General features: G+C 43.3%; 1 protein-coding gene across 1 annotated transcript in view; it reads right to left on the bottom strand.

Moving 5' to 3' along the window:
* Positions 1-26,284, bottom strand: part of XPO1 (exportin 1) — a 46,631-nt gene that overhangs the window by 8,872 nt on the left and 11,475 nt on the right. Inside the window, exons 2-13 of the mRNA XM_069954366.1 lie at positions 21,180-21,311; positions 17,064-17,165; positions 7,706-7,778; positions 6,949-7,010; positions 6,818-6,862; positions 6,522-6,703; positions 2,986-3,034; positions 2,510-2,758; positions 2,233-2,391; positions 1,919-2,116; positions 540-678; positions 73-254 (exon numbers count right to left, since the gene is read on the bottom strand). Coding sequence (XP_069810467.1) covers positions 73-254; positions 540-678; positions 1,919-2,116; positions 2,233-2,391; positions 2,510-2,758; positions 2,986-3,034; positions 6,522-6,703; positions 6,818-6,862; positions 6,949-7,010; positions 7,706-7,778; positions 17,064-17,165; positions 21,180-21,305 — 1,566 coding nt within the window. The 5' untranslated portion in view covers positions 21,306-21,311. The remainder of the gene's footprint in view (positions 1-72; positions 255-539; positions 679-1,918; positions 2,117-2,232; positions 2,392-2,509; positions 2,759-2,985; positions 3,035-6,521; positions 6,704-6,817; positions 6,863-6,948; positions 7,011-7,705; positions 7,779-17,063; positions 17,166-21,179; positions 21,312-26,284) is intronic.

The following is a 26,284-nucleotide window of genomic DNA, read 5'->3' as shown; positions in this document are numbered from 1 at the left end:
TTCAAAAGGGTCAAGTGTGAATGACAGCTAAACTGATGGGCAACCAATTCTAAGAACAGCAGCCAAACATACCTTTATTACTGTAACAAGAAACCTCTTCTCATCCTCTTCATGCATGGCCCCACTGATTGAACCAATAGCCCAACACAACGTATTTAGGTTTTTCCATGACCATTCCGATCCATTTACTTGGTTGTGCAGTTTCTCGGTCATAATTCTTTCGGTGTCTGCATAATCCAGATGTGTAAGGTATACTGAAACAAACAAGTTTGACAGTAAGGTCAGCTGCATCACCTCCTACTGTTAAAGGGAACCTGTGACCATGTAAATGCCAACTACGCTGAGAATTTTTTTGCCATGTGCAAATGGGCGTTTAATACTGTATAGTATTTTGCTGGGGAAGTTTCGAGGAAATTACTGCAATACGTTCCAGCTTACACCATCATCACTACATATTTAACATCGTAAAATTAAAAGGATCTTTTGAAAAGGGAAGATCACATTCTTCATGAACGGCTCGGCCTGCAGAACATATTTACCTAATGTTTCCCTCATGTTCTTATACAAGTTGATAGAATCTGTGTCCTTCATAAATTCTCGAACTACTTCACCCTGATCATTTTCTACGACAAGAACTTCCTCTGGTTTAGCCATTCGACTAACCATCAATAAACGCACCTGAAGGGGGAACAGAAAAGAATTAACAAACTTTTGTCAGATGCATTTGCAGCTTCAATGCAAATTGACCAAACTGTTAGTACTTGGATTTTGTAAGGGTGACCCTTAATTTAAACGCCTATCGGAAAAGGTAATCAATTACCATATTTTCCAGCGTATAAGATGACCCCTGACTTTCAATCAGATTGTCAGGGATTCGCCTTATACACCGGAAAATGTTAACCCCTGCCTGACCGCAGCGCTGCTACGATCAGGCAGGGGGTTAACTGTAGCTAAATAAATAAAACAACAAAGTTAACTCACCAGGGCCCGTTCACGGCTGCCTACCGTCTTCTTCTCCAGTACCATTCCCCGGCGCAGGCAGTGTGACGTACACTGGCTGAACCGGGGACGGGGATGCCCGAAGCTCTCTCGAGCAGCAGAGTGTAATCGGAGACACTCGGCAGAGGCTCCGGGTACTTCTGGAGCCTACTGAAGCCTCTGCCATTCTTCCGAAGTTCTCCCAAGCAGCCGAGTGTCTCCGATTAGACGCTCGGCTGCTCGGGAGAGCTTCGGGCATCCCCGGCGCAGCCAGTGTATGTCACACTGCCTGCGCCGGGAAACGGGACCGGAGAAGAAGCGAGCGGAGGCCGGGAATGGGCCCAGGTGAGTTAACTGTTTTTTTTTTCAAATGGTCGCCCCATACGGTGGTGATGCGGGCCATTTTTGAGCCCCCCACCGTATGGGGGCGACCATACCCGGCTTATAAAACGACCCCCGACTTCTGACAAGATTTTTCGGGGTTAAAAAGTAGTCTTATGAACTAAAGTCAGGTTTTAGAATTAAATGTATTGTACCGTATTTTCCGGTGTATATCTCTATATACACAGTGAAGAATGCCCAAACCCCCCCCCCCCCCCCCCCCCTTCATTTTAGCAATTGGTGAAGGTTTCAATAACATGGATTTTTCTGATAGGCCTCACATCTTAGTGACTTAAAACTATGAGATCGTTATTAATTCCTGATTTGTTTTACACCCAGCTTCTAGACAGTGGTTAAACCTTGTTCAGGTTACAACCTAGAAACAGTGACGACTGCCACAGTACATACTGCCTTTCCATGCAGTATGTTTATTATAGCGCTGTTAATGTGCAAATCACCATCATCACAGCTGATGGTAAAAGAAATATGTCTGCAGGATACCAGCATAGTAACACCAAATTGTCTCAGTTACTATCCCCTCTTAAATCTCGTACTATACCTTTGACAAAACTGGAAGATAGAGCTGTCTTCTAGGCGGGACATCAAAATGCTGACTGCCAGAAAGGAGTGGTGATGTTGAAGTTGAAAATGGACTCTCCCTGTACAACTCTGCAGCAAGATGGTTCCAATATTCAAGACATATTTTGAAGATTTCAGTTTCTTCTACTTCAGACACCAGCAACATGTAATGAAGAGCCTGAGGAGGTTCAGAGAAAAAAAAAATACGATGTAAACCTTGTCACAACATTTTAAACAATGCTATTATTCATGAAAGAACCATTATGTGCCTGCCGCAGGTAATATAAAACCAACCTCCATAAGGGTTTCCCTTAAGTTGAGCCTCTTTTCTATGAGTTGACCGTGCTCTTTGAGAAAAGTACACAGGAACAAGCTGAGGTTCTGAATGAAGTTCTGTTCGTCATCTTTTCCATTGGAATAAGCAAGACGGATATTTGTGTTTAATGGCAACATCTATTGAAAGGGGGGGTGAAAAAAAACACATTTTTGTACATCTAGAATATTAAGTATTTCTTCTGTCAAATAACTAAAAAAAAAAAAAGGAATCAAAAGAAGAAAAAAAAAGTCTCACCTGTTTAAGTTGCATCATGGTAAGTGTGAAGAGAGTCACAAACTGTTCTTCATATTGGCTGACACTAACTCCAGCTATTTCAGTCAAGCACTTTAAAGATACGTTTCTGAACATGGGAACATTTAGAAACTTATATATTAACGTGCTAATCAGTTTGGTCTCAAATATGTAACCAAGTGGTATCCAGTTAAGAAATCGCAGAAGTGTTTCCAAGGTTGCATGAACGAGTGGAGCGTTTTGAGAGTTTTCCTAAAAGTAAAAAAAGAAAAATATATATATATATATATATATATAAAATAAAATATACTTCCTTAGAGCTAGCTCTTCACCAGAGTGTACAGTCAAACTGTATAATGTTACGGTCAACCTATAAGTTATGGACTAAACATTAAGCATCAGGGATCATGCGATACTCTGCACCAATTTAAAGGGTGGGTGATTGGATAAATATGAGGTGATGACAGAAGTCCACTTACCATAACAAACTGGCAGAGTTGAAATATCTTTGAAAATTCGTTGCACATACTGTAGAGAGGAAACAGTGTAAGTCACATTGCACCAGCAGTTTTATATTATTGTGCATTATGTATATATATATATATATATATATATATATATATATATATATATATATATATATATATATATAAAACATCTGAAAAACAACCACAGTACATAATGTTAAGGCGGCATAACTTTTTAGTGATTCTCTGTATGTAAAGCCATTTTGCAAGCCCAATGGGCATTCATAGAATCAGTCATACATAACCAGAATAAATTCTATTAGAAACCATTGCTCTATCAAAGACCTCCAATTACCTACCTGGGCAGTCAAGGTGATTTTGCACTATATTATAAATTACACATGTAGCAAGATCGAAAAGATGTGGAGGCTGGCATTCCAGAGTGTGGCATATTCTAAAACACAACTTTTATTGTTCCATGTTAAAATTGAAAGTGCAGTGCAAGTAGCACTACGGTCTACTTGCACTGCACTAGTTACTTTTGTCTTTTGTGGCATGAAGAATGAAGGTGCTCTTCAATCATGTCAGACCTCCACCAGACATTTATGGAATATCCTACGGCTGGGTGATTAAAGCAATTCAATTAATTTGCCCTTAGGGAGGGTTCACAATTTGATTCTTCCAGAAAATTGCTAATTTAAGTTAAAAAATAAAAAACTAGTGCAGTGTCCTGTACAGAGAAAGGCAGTGCAGGAGCAGATGAGACAAACATAGCGCCCAGCTCTAAAACCTTTTCTGTTAAAGAGCAGGCATTACATCTATGTCTCTTCGGTACATTTTCTTACTTGCGGCCAGCCTGAGAACGAAGGTCATCAGTGCAGGAACTGATGAAACAAAATGTACCATCCTGCTCTTTCACCCTTTCTATGCTGCAGCATGTAAGGGATGCAGAGCTTATAGGGTTGGTGTCACCAAGAAAACTAGGTCTATGGTAGTGCATATCCCAAATTTACAAGCATTTCTTAAAATGCATTTGAGAGATAGGGACTCACTAATCCCCCCCATGTGCTGGTTTTACGGTATAACCCACAGCCTTTGGTAACAGACCCCCAGGCACCCACTTTCTTGGGATACTCAGATCATTCAGTCACATTATCTGTCTTATTAGTACTGGCAGGTTGTTTTCTCTTTATATGCAGCAAGGGGATTGTGGGAAAGTGTCTGCACTGTTGTGTGTCAACAAGGTGACAGATTTGTGTGTGTGTATATAATTTTATTTTACCTTCTTTGCATCTTGACACCACGCCTTTATTGTTTGTCCTCATCACCCAGCCCTAGTTCATCCAATATATAATCCATAAATGTCTGCTGTACATTGTATATATTCCAAAATATTAGGTTATTTTGAAATTGCAGTGTAAGGGTGGGTTCACACTACGTTTTTGTAATCCGTCTTTTTGCACACACAAAAAAAAAAAAAAAAAAAAAAAAAAAAAAGAAAAAGGAAAAAAAGAAAAATGAATGGAAAAAACATGCATGTGTGTGCATCCATTTTGTCGATTGAAGTCCATTACAAAAAAACTAATCGGATCTGTTTTAACGTATACAAAAACGTAGTGGACTTCATTTGTGTCCGTGGGAGGAAAAAAAAAAAAGACAAAAAAAACACAAAACAAAAACTGATCAGTTTGTGCATCTGTTTTTCCATCGAGTTCTATTATTAAAAAAAAAAAAAAAAAAAAAAAAAAAGATTGCAAAAACGTGTGAACCCAGCCTAACCCACACAAGCCATCCCACCTTATTAAACAGGGCACGGAGGTGTCTAACAAACAATTTAAGTGGTAAAAGGGAGGTAAATTAGACAAAACTTGAATGAACCTGATATTTGTGGACTGGATAAATCCTAATGTGTATGGAGCCAAACAGCAGCAAATACTGGATGAGAGAAAGAAGCTGAATCTCCTATCGCTCAATCCGTTATACTCAAACGAGAAGCCATTGCCCAAATATCTGTTAGAGCTTATTCAATTATCCTCATGGATAAATACATGCACAAAAAGTAAAGTCAAGTATGCATGTCTTATGGAGAAGCCAGGAAAACACCTCAGTTGGCAAGATATATTAAACTTTATACCAAAATTTATACCCACCCTCTTCATCAATAGAAATACCCCTAGAACATTTTCTCCTGTCTGAACATTGCACAGGTGCCTTAATGATCCAGCCCATGTGCTGTGCTGACAGGTGATGAATAGGAGAAAATTTGGCTGGAGCATTCCTAATGATGAGGAGGGCGGGGAGGAGGGACAGAGGTTGTGCCAGCCTAATGCATACACAATGTAGGCCATGGCTGTGGGCACGGCTGTTGGGCACAGGGCTGCCAGTTTAAAAGTGTTTTTTTTAGGACAATAACTGCATCACCTGCCGAACGGACCCCAGGACAGATCTTGGAATAAAAGCTATCTGAAGGTACAAGCGTTAGTTTTTTTTTTGTTTTGTGGGTACAAAGTCGCTTTAAAGATCAGGAACGTAAAGCCTGATTCTGCACTACAACTTTCCAGTTGTAAAATCCATCAGGTGGAATGTTGTCATGAAAATTTTGTAGAATTAAAAATAAAAATAAAATAAAAAATGATATATAAAACCAAAATGTAATTTCTACTTCCTACCTGGCTTGCATAGTGCCAGTTGTGTGTGTATCGATGGATTTGGTCATTTGGATTCACACATGGTCTTCATGACAACACTGCACCTGAGAGGAATCAGACGAGGAAATGTCAGAATCTCTCAGGACTGCAGCCTCTGGCTTTGGAAAGTGTAACATCAAATCATCTCTCAACATAAAAGATAGTAAGGGCAAGGGGTTACAAGTGTTAAGCGTATGCTACAGTGGCTTCTTACTTTGCTTGCTGTAGGTTACACTCCATGACTACTTATAATATGGTGGCATTCTGGTAAGGAGTAGGCTCAAGAACTGAGCGAACTTCATACACAGTAGATGTCTGTTCAGTTACAGCATACACCTGTTAACCCTCTATCCAAACCTGTTATCGCTATTACTGTATAAATTCCCAAAATAAGGGTAACATGTCATTTTAACTGCACAGAAAATGAAATAAAAAAAAAAAAGGTTTGCCTCTATTTTACCACTTTAAAAAAAAAAAAAAAAAAAAGAAAATAAAATACACATACACAAAAATCACTCCTGGAAGCCAAGAAAGTAAAGTGGCTGTGAACTTCAAGAAAACATTTGCACCCGAGAAGGATAGAAATCTGACTGTGCTAGAGATATCAGCAGGGAGAAGGGATTTCCACATCAGCTCGAATTGTGGACAGAAGGAAAAGAATTCCTGGAGGACAGCTCACATGAGCTGTATATAGGGAGTAAAGCACATGGCACCACCAATCTATCATTTTCAGCCATTGTCCCAAAACACGAATATAAAATATAATACAAATCCACTCTAAACACATTTTTGTTTAAGTCTGTAAATGTGATCACTTATGCATCTGAAGAAAACCTTAATTCTGGCTCCTTAAACATTTACCTGTCTTTTAAGTGCTTGGCCTTTACTTGTGTTATTTGTCCACTGGAAAAGTCAAAAACCTCTTCACTCAAAAGTTTCAAAATTACCATATTGTTCTGACAGAGGCTCTCACTGGTTTTACTGGCTCCTACAATATCACTGATGAATGTGGGCCAATGTTTAGGCCATTCCTGTTTTAGTATCTGAAAAGATACAGTAGCATTTTTAGATTCATGTATGAAGAAACAAACATACTCTCATAAAGCCTCTATTCACCAAAAAGTCATAGTAGGGTTTGTAACACGCACAAATCTTACCTGAACAAGTATCATGTTCAATTTTCCGATGTACACATTTTCTTTCTACAAACAAAAAACAAATATACTATAAGTTCCCCTATTGGCTACTTATTCGCCTAACAATATGTATTTTAACACTAATTACTTGCCTCAACAGACGTCGCATCAGAGGAGGTTTTTATTATCAGTCCAACTACATATTTCTTTATACCTAAAAATGGAGACGCAAAAATGTAGGTAATCCCATATAAAGCTGAACAAAAAACAGGTGTTGCTTTTTGAAGATTATAATAATTCTTTTCACACATTTTCCTGTGTACCAGGATCACGGTGGTGCAGTCGGTTTCGTTTTGTACACTGGCCTGGCTCTATGCATGATATTGCTTCCCCTTGTTGACGCAGCCCTGTTGATTCTAATGGAGGCGCATCATAGAGGGGAGGGGGATATCCTTACAGCTGGGCCAGTGCACAACACAAAAGCAGCGCCGAGTGCAGGAAGAGGGCAGCGTTTTGAAAAAAAGAGCCGTGCCACCAGTATCCCTGTGCCAACAGGGTAATGTTAAAAAAAAAAAAAATTTAAAAACAAAAGTGTACATTCACTTTAAATCTTGGGAAATGTAATGCAAAAATTAAAGGGGTTTTGCAGGCTCAGAAAAGCATGACCACTTTTTTCCAGAAACAGCACCTCTTATGTATCCAGTTTGGGTGTGGTTTTGCAGTTCAGTTCTATTGAAGTAAATTGAGCTGAAATGTAATACAACCTGAGGACAGGTGTGGGGCTGCTTTTTTCAAGACAGTTGATGTGATTTTTCTAATCCTGGATAACCCCTTTAACACTTCTTTACACCTATAATTGTACTAAATCTTAACTACATAAACATTTAAGTGTTTAAACTTTGTCTTTACCTTCACATTGATTTCGAGGAAGAATTTTCCAACGCGTTTTGATCACATTTTCTAATATTTGTAGTCCATAGTACTAAAATTGGAGAACAAAATAAAGTAAGTAAATCACAAGATTTTTCTTTTTTTTTTTATTTAAAGATAAAAAACCTCACAAAATGCATACATTCAACTCATTCACTCAAACACCAAAGACAACTATAACAAGTCCGCTACAGGCCCATGAGTTTCCATGCAACTTAAGTTCTTAATGTAAACTATTGCCCCTGCTGTTTGATCATGATCACACCAGGAAGAGTCAAATGAGCTCTCTGTAGCCAGTTGGGCAACTAAAAGGCAATTTCCATATAAAATAAAACAACTAAAAGGCAATTTCCATATAAAATAAAACAATGTAAGAAAAGATCACATACAACAAAATGAGTGTTGAGGGAAGGAGAAAAAGTTAGAACAGATTCTACAGTAGCACAAAAATCTACTTATTTTACATATTAAAAGCTGCCACTGGCGACAGACTTCACTGGTGTGAAACTACAAGCTCAGCAAGGTATCCCACAGACTACCCAACCTGCCCACAGCATATGAAATATACACCAACTTTCAGAGGAACTTTTATACTCTGTCAAAACAGATTGCACTATACATTTACCTTTCAGGTATTATCATTTAAACAAGTAGTCCATTTAAGAAAAAAAAAAAAGCTACAGAATAACCTATTAAATAGCAACATTTCTTAAAGAATTTCCACCCATAACACCACATGTCGATTAACTAAATATTGTGTCAATCCATAGAAGGGCGAGTGAAGGTGTTTTCAAACACCATAATTTTTATGTTGTTGGAAAAGTCCTGAAAATGTTACTAAACATCCAAAAGGAGGAATATTCACCTTAACAAGCTACTGCATATACTTTCCTAGGTCCTAACCAGTCTGAATGAACAATGACTTCAGCACTACAGCAATTGGTTGTGCCATGTTATCACTGGAGACTGGTAAACTGAGACCATCAGGGGACTGGAGAGGTTAGGCATGTGATAGACAAGAGCTCGGTAAGGCAAGTATTTGTTATGCTTTATTATGGATTATTAAACTGAGTAACCCTTTAAAGGGTTTGGCCACTTTATAGTAAAATAATTCAGTGTGTAGTATTAGTGACTGTACTCACTGTATATACTGACCACAGCTCCGTGTACCTCATAAAAATAAAGTCAGACTCCCATCCTCCAGGATGGGCTGCCCTGCGGTGTTTCTGTCCATAAGATGGCTGACATGGAGGAGCATGTGACCATGGCCCGCCCCCTGTGCCCTCCACAGGCATATACAGGCTCAGGGGTGGAAACTGGGGGGCGGGGCATGGTCCTCTACAGTGTCGGCTAGTGGGCCCTTGGGCGACAGAGCCTCAGCGGGCCCCTTTGTGGAGCAAATCATGTGGCAATAGTAAAACTGCTTGTCCCTTACAGATGCTCCCCTCTGCCAGGCAAACATCTTAGGCACTATCGGTAGTTGTGCCAATCTTAGTGCCCATTTTGTCCTTATGAACTGTGCCACTGCCCCCCTATTAAAGTGTGACAAAGCCCCATAGATAAATTGGGCCACTGTCCGCCTAAATCATTGTTTTCCAACCAGTGTCTCCACAGGTGTTATCAAAATACAACTCCCATCATGTCCTGCCAGCAGTGGATGATGGAAGTTGTAGCTCTGCAGCAACAGGAGAGTCAGACGTTGGAGAACACTGAAGTAAACTGGTCTCCTAAATCTTAGTTTCCAAATCAGTGGCTTTTCAGCTGCTGCCAAACTAACTCCCATTATGCCCTGCCAATAGTGAACAGTGGGAGTTGTAGTTTTGCAGCAACTAGAAGACAACATGATAGAGAACAATGGACTAATGAACTGTCCCACAAATCCATGTTTCCCAACAAGTGACTCTTCAGTTGTTATCAAACTACAACTCCCATCCTGTCCTTCTAGCAGTGCACGATTGGAGTTGTAGTTTTTTAGCCATTAGGAAGTCACAGGTTAGAGAACAAGGCACTAAACTAACTGCTACATAAGTCATAGTTTCCAAACAAGCGACTCTTGAGCTGTTGCTAAAAAACAACTCCCATCATGTCCTGCTAGCAGAACATGCTGGGGGTTGTAGTTTTGCAGCTCTTAGAGGTCACATCCTCTGTAAACAATGCCCCCATCCCTCCCACTCCCCCTTTGTACACTCACCATCTCCTGGCCCAGGAGCCGAGCTGCTCTGGCCTCCTCTAATCAGGTCTGGGCCAGTGCAAAAAGGTGCAGGGAGTGCAGATCCCACTGATCAGCAGCACAGAGCAGGCGGAGAAGACGCTGGCTGGTCGGGCAGGGAGGTAAATGTTCCCTACATTCAGCCTGTTCTCAGTCATTGCATTGTATTGTATTGGTGTTTATAAGACACCAATATAATGCAATGCAAAGACTGCATGTCCCCTCCTGACAGCTCTCCCTGAGCAATGATTCAGTGAGTAAAGGCAGGAGTGGGCCCCTTGGGGCACTGTGGGCCCAGCACTCTCCCGGGTAAGCCGGGTGCTGACGCCGGCCCTGCTCCTCCATGTCGGACATTTTATGGACAGAAACACCACAGAGCAGGGCAGCCCAGCCTGGATGAGGGAGTCTGATATTATCTGTATGAGGTACATAGGGCGCTTCTGTCAGTATGTACAGTGAACTGAACACTAATACTGTACACTGAATTATTTTACTATAAAAAGTGGCCAACACCTTTAAGCACATCTACAGCTCAAGCTGCGATAGAACATCCCAACACAACACCTAAAGAAGTTCCCCGTTAAAAAACACCAAACATCTGAAGAATTACAGTGTCAAGAGTATTGCTAAACAGTACAGAGAAGTGTGATCACAGCTTCGCTACAGGATTCAAAGATCCTGAGGAAGCAGACTTAACATTAAGAGGTGGGTGACTAGAGATGAGTGCGACTCAAACATGCTAGAGCCCACTCGCTGGGCATGTAAATACCAGTGGCCGATTAAGTTGCATGCAGCCCTAGGAAGTTGGGAAACCAGTAAGATGGGTAAAAGGGAATTTGATCTTTATCATATTTCACATTAAAGGGGAAGTCTGGTGAAAATTTATTAAAGTATTGTATTGCCCCCCAAAAGTTATACAAATCACCAATATACACTTATTACGGGAAATGCTTATAAAGTGCTTTTCCCCCTGCACTTTCTACTGCATCAAGGCTTCACTTCCTGGATAACATGGTGATGTCACTTCCTGGATAACATGGTGAAGTCATGACCCAACTCCCAGAGCTGTGCCGGCTGTGGCTGCTGGAGAGGATGATGGCAGAGAGATGCTCAGTGTCCCTCCAGTGCCCTGTGTCCCTCAGTGTCCCCCTGCCATCATCCTCTCCAGCAGCCACAGCCCACACAGCTCTGGGAGTCGGGTCGTGACATCACCATTTTATCCAGGAAGTGAAGCCTTGATGCAGTAGTAACTGCAGGGAAAAAAGCACTTTATATGTATTTCCCGTAATGAGTATATTGGTGATTTGTATATCTTCTGGGGGGCAATACAATACTTTAATAAAAATTTTCACCAGACTTCTCCTTTAGTCCACATAGAAGCAGTGAAATTACCATGTGGCTTATTAAGTCTAATAACTATATGATAATGTCCCATCCCATTATTAGGCCAAAAGAGAGAGACATGTAAAAGGTGAGGGACCAAAACGAGGTAAACTTCACCCAATTTGTTTGATTTAATTATAGCTATAAGAAGACTTGTTTAACTGATACGCAATGAAATAGTCAATACCGCCGTTGACACACTCCGTTCAAGAGATGCTACTCATACTGACTTATCAAATGCTAGCTAAGAATTTAATGACTTATCTTCTAGGGTAACCCTTGAGAAGCGAGTACGCTCGCCCGTTTGTTTCATAGGCACTGCTGCTGTGATCCAGAATCCTGTTCTCCCACTGTCTTCAGGCCCCATCTCCTCTGGCTGTCAATCATTCTGGAGGAGGCGGGCCTGGAAAGCAGTTGGACGGGAGAGCCGGATTACAGCAGGATGCTGGATCACAGCAGCAGTGTACTAGGCGAGTACGTACTGCTGTGTGATCTGGAATCACAACCTCACATTCCCTGCTTACACAGGGAGATACACCCGATGACGATGAATTTCGAAGCAAGGTCTAAAGACACGAAAAGCCAAGAATCAGGCCTTTTCCCCATCCTTAGCTGATCACTGTCCCTTTTACATGAGCAAATTATCAACCAGAGGAGCGTTTCTTGTAACGGTCCTGGCCAATAATCGGCCTGTGTAAAAGGCCCTTAAAACCCCTTTCAAACATCTGTTAAATCTGTCCTCAGTGATCCGTGCCAGCATTGATGGGTTGCTGACGGCTGCAAGTGCACATGCGTATTGCTGTCTGTAACTGCAGGATGTCTGAATGAGGACTAAATCAGTACCTACAGAGGATGAGGACATGCAACGAACGTTTTTCTTACATCTGTATACTGCGATCTGTGACTAGTCTAGCCACTGTGCCTACAGAGACAGGGAATACAAGCCCACACACACACACACACCGCAAAGCCAAGCCTATCAAAGGCTAAACAGAAAACCAGTGCACAATGGGCTGATTTATATTACAGCCAAGGGCAGAACAACTGTTCAGACTACCCCACTAGCAGCGAAGAGTATTAGCAGGTTACTGCTACAGATATACGGAGCCTTCATAAGAGCCTGAATGGTCACTTAAAGGGGTAGTCCAATTAAAAAAAACGTACTCATTCCCTAGGGGGACAAATAAAAAGGGGGGTGGGGGGGGGTGGTGGAGTGCTGAGTACAGCACTATGCTCTTTCCAGGGGCTCCATAGAGAATGTAGAGCCACTGGTCAGGTGCCGACCCACATCTGTATTCAAAACAAAGGAGCTGGGGGCCAGTCTGAAGATTGCCATAGACAGAGGTCAGAGGCCCTGCCATCCCTGTGGATAGGGAACAAGTTTTAGTCAGAGAAAACCTTTAAGGTAAAAATGTGCAGTTTACAAGCCAGTCAGAAGTGAGGTTGGTAGCCAAAGATCAGCAATTATGTTTAACTTAATTGGACTGTCACCAAAGTTAACAGTCTGGGTTTGAGTGTTCAAACGGCAAGGCAAGAAAAGTCCACCCTCAGTGCCTTCTCTCTTAGCTCTGTCATGTGGCCGAGACAGCCAGTCAATTTTATTGGCCCATTACCTTTCAGGATGCTGCACAAAGCACTATACAGCGCGACTGACAGCTTTTTCTGTATTCAATTCAGAGTAAATGATGATATCAGCAAACTATGCTTAATACATGAAGACGCTGTATATAATATTACAATTTACATTCTGCATTAGTTTTAGATCTCTGCTTAGTTACATAAACTAAATATACTAAAGGGCCTATTCCTGCTTTCTATGAAACAACGAACCTACGGACGGTAAGCCCTGTTGTGGACTCGCTCCCCACCCACCATCATGTATCAATATGATGCTGGGAGTGGGGAAAGTGTTTAAAGCTACACTGCACTGTGATGAAGAAGCAACATAGATTCAAACACTTTTCCCTTTCCGGCATCATATTGATACACTATGCCGGATAAAGATAGAGCGAGTCCACAACATGGCTTACCCATCAGTAGGGTGGGAATTAGCCCTAAGGGTATGCCCCACCCAGGACGATCAGTTCGATACAACAAAAAGCTCAGTACTGTAATGAGATTACTGTCAGATAAAGCCCAATTGCTGCAAAGAAGCTGAAGCAAACCTGTTAGGGCAGAGGTGAAAGCCCGTGCACAAATTGTCATGTGAACATGCTCAGTCAGTGTGAATGGTGTTTAGAAAACCACTGGCACTGTAACTTGCTGCAAGTGTTTAGTGTGTAACATGACCTGTGTGACCATCACGTGACCAGGAGGGCTTTTTATCCAAAATAACTTAACAATGAGGTAACTTAAACATGCCTGGGATAAACATCTCTCTTCTAAGAAAGGGAGACTACATAGGTCAGGTGTTCTTCCTCCTGATAATCCGTCATGTTTTCAATGAATAATGAGAGATCATGAAAATTATGATAAACTGATACTGGAAGTATATTAGAAGCCTGTACAATAAGCTTTATTTACCTCCTTAATAACACTTGTACACTTTGTCAACACAATATGTTCCTAATGTTATCAAGTTTTTTTACATTCTAATGCTACATAAACATATCTATACAAACTACATACAAACCATGTGCAGTCTGATCAGGAAGTCATAAGCCTTTTCTGCCTCTAGCTGTGTATAACTTTACTATAATAGGTTACAATCACTCTACATACTAATAGCTTCCCGATTATGCTCTACGGGATCAAACCCAAGGCATTTGTTTATCCCAATATATTACACTCATCACATGACCAGCCAGTTGCTACTTTATGAAAAACAAAATATAATATTTGAAAAAAGAATTTGCACAATATACTTCTATAAGAGGCCGCCAGGCTCAGCAATACCTGAAAGGTAAATTTTACAGATTCTGCATTCTAATATTTTGACCCAGAATAAAAGTTTTTACTACAGAAGGTTAGTTATTATACAACAAAGTCGATCAATAACTTCAACCAAAGGGATCATGTAAGTGCTTCATACAATGTGTAAACATATCTGCTGTAGGATGCTGTTGGCAAACACCTCATATCAAAAAAAAGTTAATTTATACTGAATATCACAACAGAACTTAAAGGGGTACTCAAGATTATAAAAAAAATGGCGTCAAAGTTATACAGATTTGTAAATTACTCCCATTAAAAAAAAAAAAAAAAATCCCAGTACTTTATCAGCTGCTGTTTGTCCTGCAAGAAGTGGTGTATTCTTTCTACTTGGACAAATGTGGCAGAAAAGAGAACTGTGTCAATGTCAGGAACTGTCCAGAGTAGCAGCAAATCACAGAAAGGGATGGCAGCAGGGAGCGCCGTGTCAGACTAAAAAGAATAAACCACTTCCTGCAGGACACACATCATCTCATAAGTACAGGGATTTTTTTTTTAACTACAAGTAATTTACAAACTTGTACAACTTTGTGACACCAGTCGATTTAAAAACAATTCCCCCCTTTAATGGTGGAATAGTCTCATTGCAGCTTTACAGAAGCTGAAGTTTTCCCAGCAAAAGGAGTCTCAAATCCCTAAAAAAACTGAACAAAAAACTGCCAGGATAATAAAAAAAAAAAAAGCATGGCCATGGGTCGGTAAATTTAGGTACCCACACAGCCTGTAGCATACATACACATATAAGTTGTGTCCCTCTTAAGGTTTAAGTTTATTCACACTAGTGTAGAGGAACATCAGATAAAAGCTTTGTTTGTCCATGGCAATACTGGTTAACAAAGCTCTGATTAGTTGCTATGGGCAAATTAGACCGTTTTAGTCTATATTTTGCTCGTAAACGCACGTGGCATCCCATTGACACACTGAGGCAGGCGGAATTGCACCACTTTTACTCAGTGTGAACATACCCTAACTGTATGAAGGGAAGCAAGAAACTTGCGGCCCTAGCCTGTTTAACACAAACTATTTTGCTAGCAACTGAAGACAACATGACAACAGCAAATATGAATAGCAGACTGTATGAAAGTGATCCCTGTGGTAGAAGTTTCTAAATAGTCAATTATAACTATTCCCTGGTCCCCGAGCCTCCCGACCCCACCCCAACACCCACCCATGAAACAAAACAGTTGATGAACAGAATTCAGTTAAAGGGAATGAAAAGGGTAGACCTTGTGGAGGCCTGCCGTCAAAGCCTAGCTGTGTCAGTTGCACAGGAAGACACCCCTTTTCTTCCTATTACAAGCAATCAACATAATGGAACATTATGATTAATATCAGGAAGCGTTAACAGCTTAATAAATAAAATAAAAAAAATAAAAATTGCATAAAAGCCAAATGTAATAGTGCAGAAAATTTAGCACCAAATCATTTGCAGTTTATGTAAATTGAAGAGTTCTTTACCTGCTGCTTTCTTTCTGTTCCGCTAATCAAGTCATTTTTTCACAAGACAATTTGAGTTTTTTTTATAATGTACTGTTGATAAATCAACTTAAACATTAGTAACGTCTGTCAGTATTTAACAGCAGAAAAAAAACGTCCAGGCAAGCAAATACCGTTAACTACAGTAAGCACTTTGAGGAAGATTAAAAGAAATGATTCGTCAAAAAAAAAGAGCCTTAAAATACCAAAATATACAATGGGATGCTTTAGGGAATATGCAGCAACAAACTGCAGAAAATACCGGCATACATTGTGTACAACTGCAAGATACTTTCATTTTGAAATTTTTACACATTAGTATTTGTAATACGCCCAAATTCCTAAAATATTTTTATAATCTAAGCCTTGAATAAAATGGCAAAACAAATGACATTTAAAAGCACGATACCCTGATTATCAGATCATTTATGTATAAAAGAGGGGACAGGAGACACTCAAAGTGCTTTTGAGTACTTCAATTTATCAAGAAAACTCCTTTTTAAATATAAAAAAAAAAAAAAAAGGGGAGCGGACAAGTATTCATATTAGCAAATAAAAGTTTATAGGTGACAAAATTATACACTAAAGTCTATTAATGAAACAATATGATTGGCTTGGGGTAACTAATCCTGCAGGAAAAAAGGTCCACAATTTAAACTCTCAATAGCCCTTAGAAATAAAGGATTAAGGAGTTCATCTGCTATATATATATATATATATATATATATATATATATATATATATATATATATATATATATATATATATATACTCAAGGTCTTGATGAGCGTAGGGGGTCTAGAATTTCTAATGTCTGCTCTATCTACCTATAAAATATATATGTGTGTATATATATATATAAATATATATGTGTGTATATATATATATATATATATATATATATATATATATATATATATATATATATATATATATATATATATATATATATATATATATATATATATATACACACACATACACACATATATACATACACACACACATATATTTTATAGGTAGATAGAGCAGACATTAGCAATTCTAGGCCATCTACACTCATCAGGACCATGAGAATTAAGCTGAAACGAGACAGCCCCTCTTGAAAACCCTTATTTATCATAAAACTTTTGTGAAACCATAATCTAGATTTAATCGACTTTGTTTTTATACACTGTCAGTGAATCTTTTTCACTGCATCAGAACAGGCCTTGTCAGATAAAAGCTGAAGCCCAGCGATTAAGAGGACACCTTCCTCTAAGTTGTTAGAGGAATAGAGTAGATGTGCAAAGCAACAAAGGTTTGTTTCTCTTTGTAAACCTGTAAACGTGTTCTTACTTTGGTGTTCATATTCTGTGAAAACTCGAGAATGGTGTCCACTCTTGTCCAGGCATCTGGATGTTCTTTTAAGTGGGTTAATACTTCTTGTGCCATTCTTTGCTATGATTCAAGAAACAAAAAAATTAGGATCCTTAAAATCATGCAGTGGCTATACCCCTGCTCCATACCAAAGTAATTCTGCCTCAAGCCATGTGGTGGCTGGGCGGCTTCCCGATACTAACATTGGGTCTAATAGAGGCGCATGTTATGTACTAGAGATGAGCGAACCTCGAGAATACTCGAGTCGATCCGAACCCGAACTTTCGGCATTTGATTAGCGGGCGCCGCTGAACTTGGATAAAGTCCTAAGGCTATGTGGAAAACATGGATATAGTTATTGGCTGTATCCATGTTTTCCAGACAACCTTAGAGCTTTATCCAAGTTCACCAGCCACCACTAATCAAATGCCGAACGTTCGGGTTCGGATTGACTCTAACCTGAACCTGGTTCGCTCATCTCTATTATGTACCCATCACTCTGCCTCCTCCATTGCTTCTTGCTTGAACGCAGTGTAATGCTATGGAGGAGGTAAAGTTACAGGTATGTCACATGTAGGGCTGGGCGATTAATCGAATTAATTCGATTAATTCGCCCAGAGTGTTTGGATCGATTTGATTTTTTGTGAAAATCGTAAATTCGATTTTCACAAAAAATCATTGCGGGCGGGCCGGACGGTGCGGTACGCGGGCGGGCAGACAGTCCGGAGACGGGCAGTATGGGGCTGGCGAGCGCTGCTGTGAGGCGCAGGGCGGGCCGGCAGTCCGGAGAGGGGCGGTGCGGGGCCGAGAGGGGCGGATCGGGCCGGCAGTCTGGAGAGGGGCAGTATGGGGCTGGCGAGCGCTGGAGTGAGGCGAGGGGCGGGCAGTCCGGAGTTATGCAGCGCGGGCGTCCTCCAGCACAGCGTTCCGCTCCCCTGTCAGCCACAGTTACAGCTCCCCGGTCTCTGGAGGAGACAGCAGGGACTGCAGGGTGATAGTGTCGCTGCGGGTCCTGGAGCTGTACAGCGGGGTCAGATCCCGCTGTACAGCTCCAGGAATCACACTATCACCCTGCAGTCCCTGCTGTCTCCTCCAGAGACCGGGGAGCTGTAACTGTGGCTGACAGGGGAGCGGAACGCTGTGTGCCGGGGTGACAGAAGGAGGGCTATGTGCACTCCTGCTCCAGTCACCACCAGCCCCCCTCAGTCACCTCCAGCCCCCCCTCGGTCCCCTTCCAGTCACCCCCAGTTGCACCAGTCCCCCCCAGTCATCTCCAGCTTCCCCAGTCACCCCCAGTTGCACCAGTCCCCCCCAGTCATCCCCAGCTGCCCTAGTCCCTGTCAGTCATCCCCAGCTGCCCCAGTCAGTCATCCCCAGCTGCTCCAGTCCCCGTCAGTCTTCCCCAGTCCCCGTCAGTCTTCCCCAGTCCCCGTCAGTCTTCCCCAGTCCCCGTCAGTCTTCCCCAGTCCCCGTCAGTCTTCCCCAGTCCCAGTCAGTCATCCCCAGCTGCCCCAGTCCCTGTCAGTCATCCCCAGTCCCTGTCAGTCATCCCCAGCTGCCCCAGTCCCTGTCAGTCATCCCCAGTCCCTGTCAGTCATCCCCAGCTGCCCTAGTCCCTGTCAGTCATCCCCAGTCCCTGTCAGTCATCCCCAGCTGCCCTAGTCCCTGTCAGTCATCCCCAGTCCCTGTCAGTCATCCCCAGCTGCCCTAGTCCCTGTCAGTCATCCCCAGTCCCTGTCGGTCATCCCCAGCTGCCCCAGTCCCCGTCAGTCATCCCCAGCTGCCCCAGTCCCCGTCAGTCATCCCCAGCTGCCCCAGTCCCCATCAGTCTTCCCCAGTCCCCGTCAGTCTTCCCCAGTCCCCGTCAGTCTTCCCCAGTCCCCGTCAGTCTTCCCCAGTCCCCGTCAGTCTTCCCCAGTCCCCGTCAGTCTTCCCCAGTCCCCGTCAGTCTTCCCCAGTCCCCGTCAGTCTTCCCCAGTCCCCGTCAGTCATCCCCAGTCCCCGTCAGTCATCCCCAGCTGCCCCAGTCCCCGTCAGTCATCCCCAGTCCCTATCAGTCATCCCCAGCTGCCCCAGTCCCCGTCAGTCATCCCCAGTCCCCGTCAGTCATCCCCAGTCCCCGTCAGTCATCCCCAGCTTCCCCAGTCCCCGTCAGTCATCCCCAGTCCCCGTCAGTCATCCCCAGCTGCCCCAGTCCCAGTCAGTCATCCCCAGTCCCCGTCAGTCATCCCCAGCTGCCCCAGTCCCCGTCAGTCATCCCCAGTCCCTGTCAGTCATCCCCAGCTGCCCCAGTCCGTCAGTCATCCCCAGCTGCCCCAGTCCCTGTCAGTCATCCCCAGCTGCCCCAGTCCCTGTCAGTCATCCCCAGTCCCTGTCAGTCATCCCCAGTCCCTGTCAGTCATCCCCAGTCCCTGTCAGTCATCCCCAGCTGCCCCAGTCCCTGTCAGTCATCCCCAGTCCCTGTCAGTCATCCCCAGCTGCCCCAGTCCCTGTCAGTCATCCCCAGCTGCCCCAGTCCCCGTCAGTCTTCCCCAGTCCCCGTCAGTCTTCCCCAGTCCTCGTCAGTCTTCCCCAGTCCCCGTCAGTCATCCCCAGCTGCCCCAGTCCCCGTCAGTCTTCCCCAGTCCCCGTCAGTCTTCCCCAGTCCCCGTCAGTCTTCCCCAGTCCCCGTCAGTCTTCCCCAGTCCTCGTCAGTCTTCCCCAGTCCTCGTCAGTCTTCCCCAGTCCCCGTCAGTCATCCCCAGCTGCCCCAGTCCCTGTCAGTCATCCCCAGTACCCGTCAGTCATCCCCAGCTGCCCCAGTCCCTGTCAGTCATCCCCAGTCCCCGTCAGTCATCCCCAGTCCCCGTCAGTCATCCCCAGCTTCCCCAGTCCCCGTCAGTCATCCCCAGTCCCCGTCAGTCATCCCCAGTCCCCGTCAGTCATCCCCAGCTGCCCCAGTCCCTGTCAGTCATCCCCAGTCCCTGTCAGTCATCCCCAGTCCCTGTCAGTCATCCCCAGTCCCTGTCAGTCATCCCCAGTCCCTGTCAGTCATCCCCAGTCCCTGTCAGTCATCCCCAGCTGCCCCAGTCCCTGTCAGTCATCCCCAGTCCGTGTCAGTCATCCCCAGCTGCCCCAGTCCCCGTCAGTCATCCCCAGTCCCCTTCAGTCATCCCCAGTCCCCTTCAGTCATCCCCAGCTGCCCCAGTCCCTGTCAGTCCCCCTCAGTCACAGGGGAGCACTGTTCCACTGGGAAGCAATACAGTTGTTGTCTCAAACATCATTAAAATTGTATCTGACGCTGTGAGAAAAATTTTGTTTATTTAGCAAAATAAAAAAAATCGAGATTTAAATCGAGAATCGTTCAGATTTCTAAAAAAAAAAAATCGAGATTTTATTTTTTGGCCATATCGCCCAGCCCTAGTCACATGCGTTGAGTTACAATGCTTCTAAACATTTTCAGTATCAGTCTCCACCAGTTTTCAGGTGATCAGCTTGGAGTCACGGTTGACAGGATGGAAAACAGACAAAATTCATGAAGTCAAAACTACGGACCTAAAGTTTTGGCACTGCCAATTGTCCCATTACAACTAAAAGAGACCCTTCTTTTCTATTGGAATACTCATTGTTTACAGGGAAAAGAAAGCTGTTCTCGTCATGTGACAAAGTTACGGTCGCGTTATCAGAGCCGTGTCTTGTGACATGCTGTGCACCTGTGTGATCTTCACATGACCAGGACAGGATTTTTATGCCTGAGAGGTAAACAATTAGGGTTTATATTCAAAGACTGCAAACAAACCTTGAAAACAGTCAGAAAGTTTAATTGAAAAGGTAACTAGAATGAGAAATCTTTAAACTTAACCCGCAATATGTATTGCCAAACATTTCTCAAATGAGATTCCATTAATTGAGTGTAAAAGGCAACTTCTCCACTTTTCACATACTCAGGTGGAAGACAATCACCTCTGCCTACGGAGCTTTAGCACTGGGGTAAAAAAAAAGTGGTGGTCTGGGTTCACAATACTGTACTTGATATGAATGCACTTTTCGGTTGTTATACATAAGTCAATAGTACAGACAACAAGAAATAGAAATTAAAAAAAAGTTCCTAGTTACCTGTGCACCTTCTCCATGGTATAAGCAATTCACAACATTGTCCAAGAGATTGATGTCCAGTTTCTGGCTGAAATCCAGCAGCTGTCGAGCTGCATGGTCTGCTAACATGGTCATAATTGCTGGCATAGATTACTGCAATACAACATAATGAATGTTAAATGAGAAATACACAGATGGCAAAAAAGGAGGGAAGGAAAAAAAAAAAGCTACAACACAACTATACAAAATGTTTTATAAAGACTTATTGTATATATACCTGTGATTCTACTACTGTATGTACAGTGTTAACCCCCTCCCTTTAATCCTTAAGTTAAACAGCAAAAGCAGCAGGAACATTACAGTGTCACCAATATGGCTGCACAGCTAGATAGATTACAGCCTAACCACCTAGATGCTGCAGTCACTCATGGAGTGGCATCTAGGAGGTTTAATGTCAGGGATCCAGATCGCTGCCAGTGGGTGTCATAATACACAGCCGGAATCTGATGCATATGGAGCCCCTGAATCTTTTCTAAAATTGCCTATAAAACTTCCAATTAATGTCCTGCTTCCGGTACATCCCTTTTTGTGTAGCAAATACACCACACAGTATGTGTGGCTCTTTTTTTCTTTCTTTTTTTTTACTGGATATCTCTGTATAGCAATGGTAAGAGGGTATCTGTGGTCAGGAAACTAAATTTTATAGTGACCAGTGCTAGGCAGAGGCTGCCAAGGCTAATAAAACATAGGACCTATTTAAAGAGACAACTATAAGAAAATATATTTTCCTTTAAACAAATCACACATGGAGTATATTTTCCTCTATACAAATCGCAAATGGAATATTGCATACAATTCTGGGCACCTGTATGAGATTGTTATGGCTGAATTTGTTAGGGGGCAGGGGAGACCAGGGTATTTATAGGGCAATTGGCATCTGTCTCTAAAGGGTTGTTGGTGAGTAGGGAAGGGATGTTTGCATTCCTCTGTAGTAACAGTGCAGCTATAGGTTGAACTTGGACTTTTGTCTTAAAATGTCACTGTCAATAAAAGTAACTTTTGACATGTCACCAGCAGTACAGAAGAGAGCTAGTGAACTCTAACATGCTCAACCTGTTCCTTTCCCGACATATGCTGCCAGGAAGCCCTCCATTTACAACATATAACTGGCCTACTGCAAAGGTAGTGGGTTACAGCAACAGATAGCTATAGGGGAACACCGATAGCATATACACAGGGTCCCACAATTATCTTTAGATCTGGGGTAACTCATCTGTTTTGGATTTCTCAAACCAATTCCAGCTGCTGCTAATACACTGGAAGGGGCCTGGGAGGCCTCAATCTACAGATAAGTTCGGGGCCCAGAGATGTAACCCACATTTAAAGGACTTTTATGACACATCCTATGGATACACCATAAGTGTTCCAGGTGGGAAAACCCCTTTAAAGTGGTTGTCCAGCGAAAATCTTTTTCTTTCAAATCAACTGATATCACAAAGTTATATAGATTTGTAATTCACATCCATTAATAAATCTCAAGTCTTCCCATAGCTTCTGTATGTCATGCAGGAAATGTTTTATTTTCAGTCTGACACCGTGCTCTCTGCTGACATCTCTGGCTGAGACAGGAACTCTGGCTCGGTTTTCTATGAATCCTCAGAGAACCTCTCCTCCTCTGGACAGTTCCTGTCTCGGCCAGAGATGTCAGCAGAGAGCACTGTGTCAGACTGAAGAGAAAACAACATTTCCTGCATGACATACAGCAGCTGATAAGTATGGGAAGACTTGAGATTTTTTTTTTTAAGTAGTAAATTACAAATCTATATAACTTTCCAACACCAGTTGATTTGAAAAAAAAAAAAAAAAAAAAAAAAAATTTCGCTGGACATCCCCTTTAATCTCATGTGTATATCCAGCTATAAGTAGGATTCCTGAAGTAAAAATTCACACGGGTCTAAAACATGAACTGACCTGAGTCACACGACATGTACTAGCAGAACCTACCTGCCTATACAAGCTGGACACCCCTTTGCTATCAATGTGGCGTCATAGTTTCGCTCCGTTTACAAAAGATTATGCCTATAGTCCTAGAATCTTCAGAATTACAACTTGTGCTGTCTACCCAGAACCTGTTAATATATCTAGGACTGGCCATGACTGGATTTAGATTGTCCTTTAAGGACACTGGTTGTACAGAAACTGCAGAGTTGTTTACTACAAGTTTTTACACACCACTTTTTGTTTCATGTCATTTTGCATCAAGTCATAACATTCAGTAAATGTGCATATTTAGGAAAAAAGAAATAAAATTCCATGTCCTCATAAAAAATTCCCAGAAACTCCATTGAGGTCTCAGTTGCTGTAACAAAAGTCATTAACACAATATCCAGAAGAATCCCTTCAGTCACACATGACTTCAAAAGTTTAAAGTTCATGGTGCATTTCCAATATTTCCTCAGCTATGCCATAGTCACATGGAACGTGGGCATAGCGCTATGTTAGCTCATTTTCAATAAGCGGCACCAGTAATTGTGCCGCCAACTTTGATAAGTTACTAGGCCACTAGATGGAATTAGCCTTGTAAATACTGAGCAGACCAGTGCCGCCCACACAGACTAGTGTAGCGCTGGCCCATGTAACAGGGCCCCTACTTTCAAACAATGATAAAAGGGTCAATGCTAAATTTGAAAAAAATCTGTGAGCCACCCCACGCATCATGTGACCTGGAATTCTGATAAAACTATTCTGATAATCATAAACTACTGTATATCTGAACTAAATGTAGCTGAATCATGTCCATCAGTGTTTGCATAGAAGCTGCTCATACTTTTCTGTCTTTAACAGTTAACTCTAAAAATCACATGAGCAATTCTTAATATTTATTTTTCTTTTACACAATCAACTTTATTAACATTAGAGTTGTGTTATTAGACAAAGTTGAAAGACTAAGGCCCTTATATGTTTCGTAGTTCAGCCCACAATTGCTTAAATGGCCCCATACATCCCAGGGCTCCAGACTAAAAAATTTACCTAGGAGCCATTGGCTCCTAACCTGAAAAATTTAGGCGCCAAATAGAATATTTGGTCGCCAACATTTTAAACCATGTAAAATTAATGTTATGTTAAATGGGACTTACTGTGTGCAGAGGCCGCAGCCTCCTCCTCCTCCTTTAGATTCTTTCTTTTCTTAGTTTGAAAACGTTCAACATGGAAACTTGCAACTTGACAACCATATACAGTCTGACTCAGTACTTCAGCTTCACTTGGCTAGCCTTTTAATGAGGCTTACTCTTCTGAACTTGAACTTAAAGGGAACCTGTCGACCCCCGTGCCGGGGTGACAGGCTCCCAACCCCCCGTTAGAGCCCCCTATACTCACCTCATGGCGCCGGGTCCCGCTTCTGAAGATGGTCTGGTCACGGAGATCTCAGCCGCTGCAGCCCGGCGTGCGCTGAGAGATGAGTCCAACGCTCATAGAGAATGACGGGAGAGTCCAGCGCTCCGTCATTCTCTATGAGCGTTGGACTCATCTCTCAGTGTGCGCGCCGGGCTGCAGCGGCTGAGATCTCCGTGACCCGACTATCTTCAGAAGCGGGACCCGGCGCCATGAGGTGAGTATAGGGGGCTCTAACGGGGGGTTGGGAGCCTGTCACCCCGTCACGGGGGGTGACAGGTTCCCTTTAAAAGCTTGCAACAGTCTATACATACTGAGCTAGACTTATGACTGCAGCCATAGTGACCCCCCACAAGATGTGTATATAAATAGATATATCTCTCACCTAGTGACTAATGCAAGTGACCCCCTACAATACAGACACCTGAGGGGCCCTGATAATAATTGTGCATATATCTATCTCCCAGTGTCTGCAGCCAGTTTGCCCTACACTTATAGATGGCCCCCTCCCCTTATAGATGACCCCCTCTACCCCCATTATAGATGCCCCCTCCTCCCCCCCATTATAGATGCCCCCTCCTCCCCCCCATTATAGATACCCCCTCTTCTCCCCCCCTTATAGATGCCCCCTCTTCTCCCCCCCTTATAGATGCCCCCTCACCTTATAGATGCCCCCTCTCCCCCCCCCCCATTATAGATGCCCCCTCCTCCCCCCCATTATAGATGCCCCCTCTTCTCCCCCCCATTATAGATACCCCCTCTTCTCCCCCCCATTATAGATACCCCCTCTTCTCCCCCCCATTATAGATGCCCCCTCTTCTCCCCCCCTTATAGATACCCCCTCACCTTATAGATGCCCCCTCTCCCCCCCCCCCATTATAGATGCCCCTCTTCTCCCCCCCTTATAGATGGCCCCCTCTCCCCCCCTTGAAGATGGCCCCTCTTCTCCCCCCATTATAGATGCCCCCCCTTCTCTTCCCCCCATTATAAAGCCCCCCCCCCCTTTCCTCTATGCTAAGCAATATTTAAAAAAAAATAAAACACACAAACTCACCTGACAACGCGCTCCCCCGGCGATCCTCTTGTTCTTCAGGCGCTGTCCCCGGCTGATGCGCAGCTGCCGGGGGTGTCCCGTCCTATCCCCGGCAGCGCGGCGCGTCAGTGAGCTCCTGTACGCCGGGGCTGTGACTTCTGACACAGGAAGCGTCTCTGACGTGCGCTTCCTGTGCCGGAAGTCAGGGCCCCAGGCAGCTCACTGATGCGCCGCGCTGCCGGGGATAGGACGGGACACCCCCGGCAGCTGCGCATCAGCCGCGCATCTTAAAGAGACAGCGCGCCGCCGCCGGGGCCAGTCGCAAATGGCGCCCAGATTAATAAATCTGGGCGCCATTTGCAAAAAGTCAGTCGCATTGGCGACCATTTTGGTCGCCATCTGGAGCCCTGCATCCATCCATCCATCTTGTGTTACAGGGCAGTGATGTGCCCAAGGAAAAAAAATGGGCAGATCTTAGTACAGACACACAATTGCGGCACGGATCACAGATGTGTGAATGTAGCCATTCCATAGTTTGTCCGTAGCCCTACAGAATGTGTAAATGTAGCCGAAACAACCACTATTCAGTCAGTCATGGCACCCCATATCTAACTGAATGCCATGGGTCCCATGACTAATGCCATGTTTTTAGGTTTGTTCCGTTAGCCAACAGATGCATTACACAGAACTAATCCCTGGG

Source organism: Dendropsophus ebraccatus, chromosome 15 (assembly GCF_027789765.1).
Source record: "Dendropsophus ebraccatus isolate aDenEbr1 chromosome 15, aDenEbr1.pat, whole genome shotgun sequence".
NCBI classification, from domain to species: Eukaryota; Metazoa; Chordata; class Amphibia; order Anura; family Hylidae; genus Dendropsophus; species Dendropsophus ebraccatus.
Note: the sequence above shows the minus strand (reverse complement) of the source record. Positions and strands in the feature narration are given on the sequence as shown.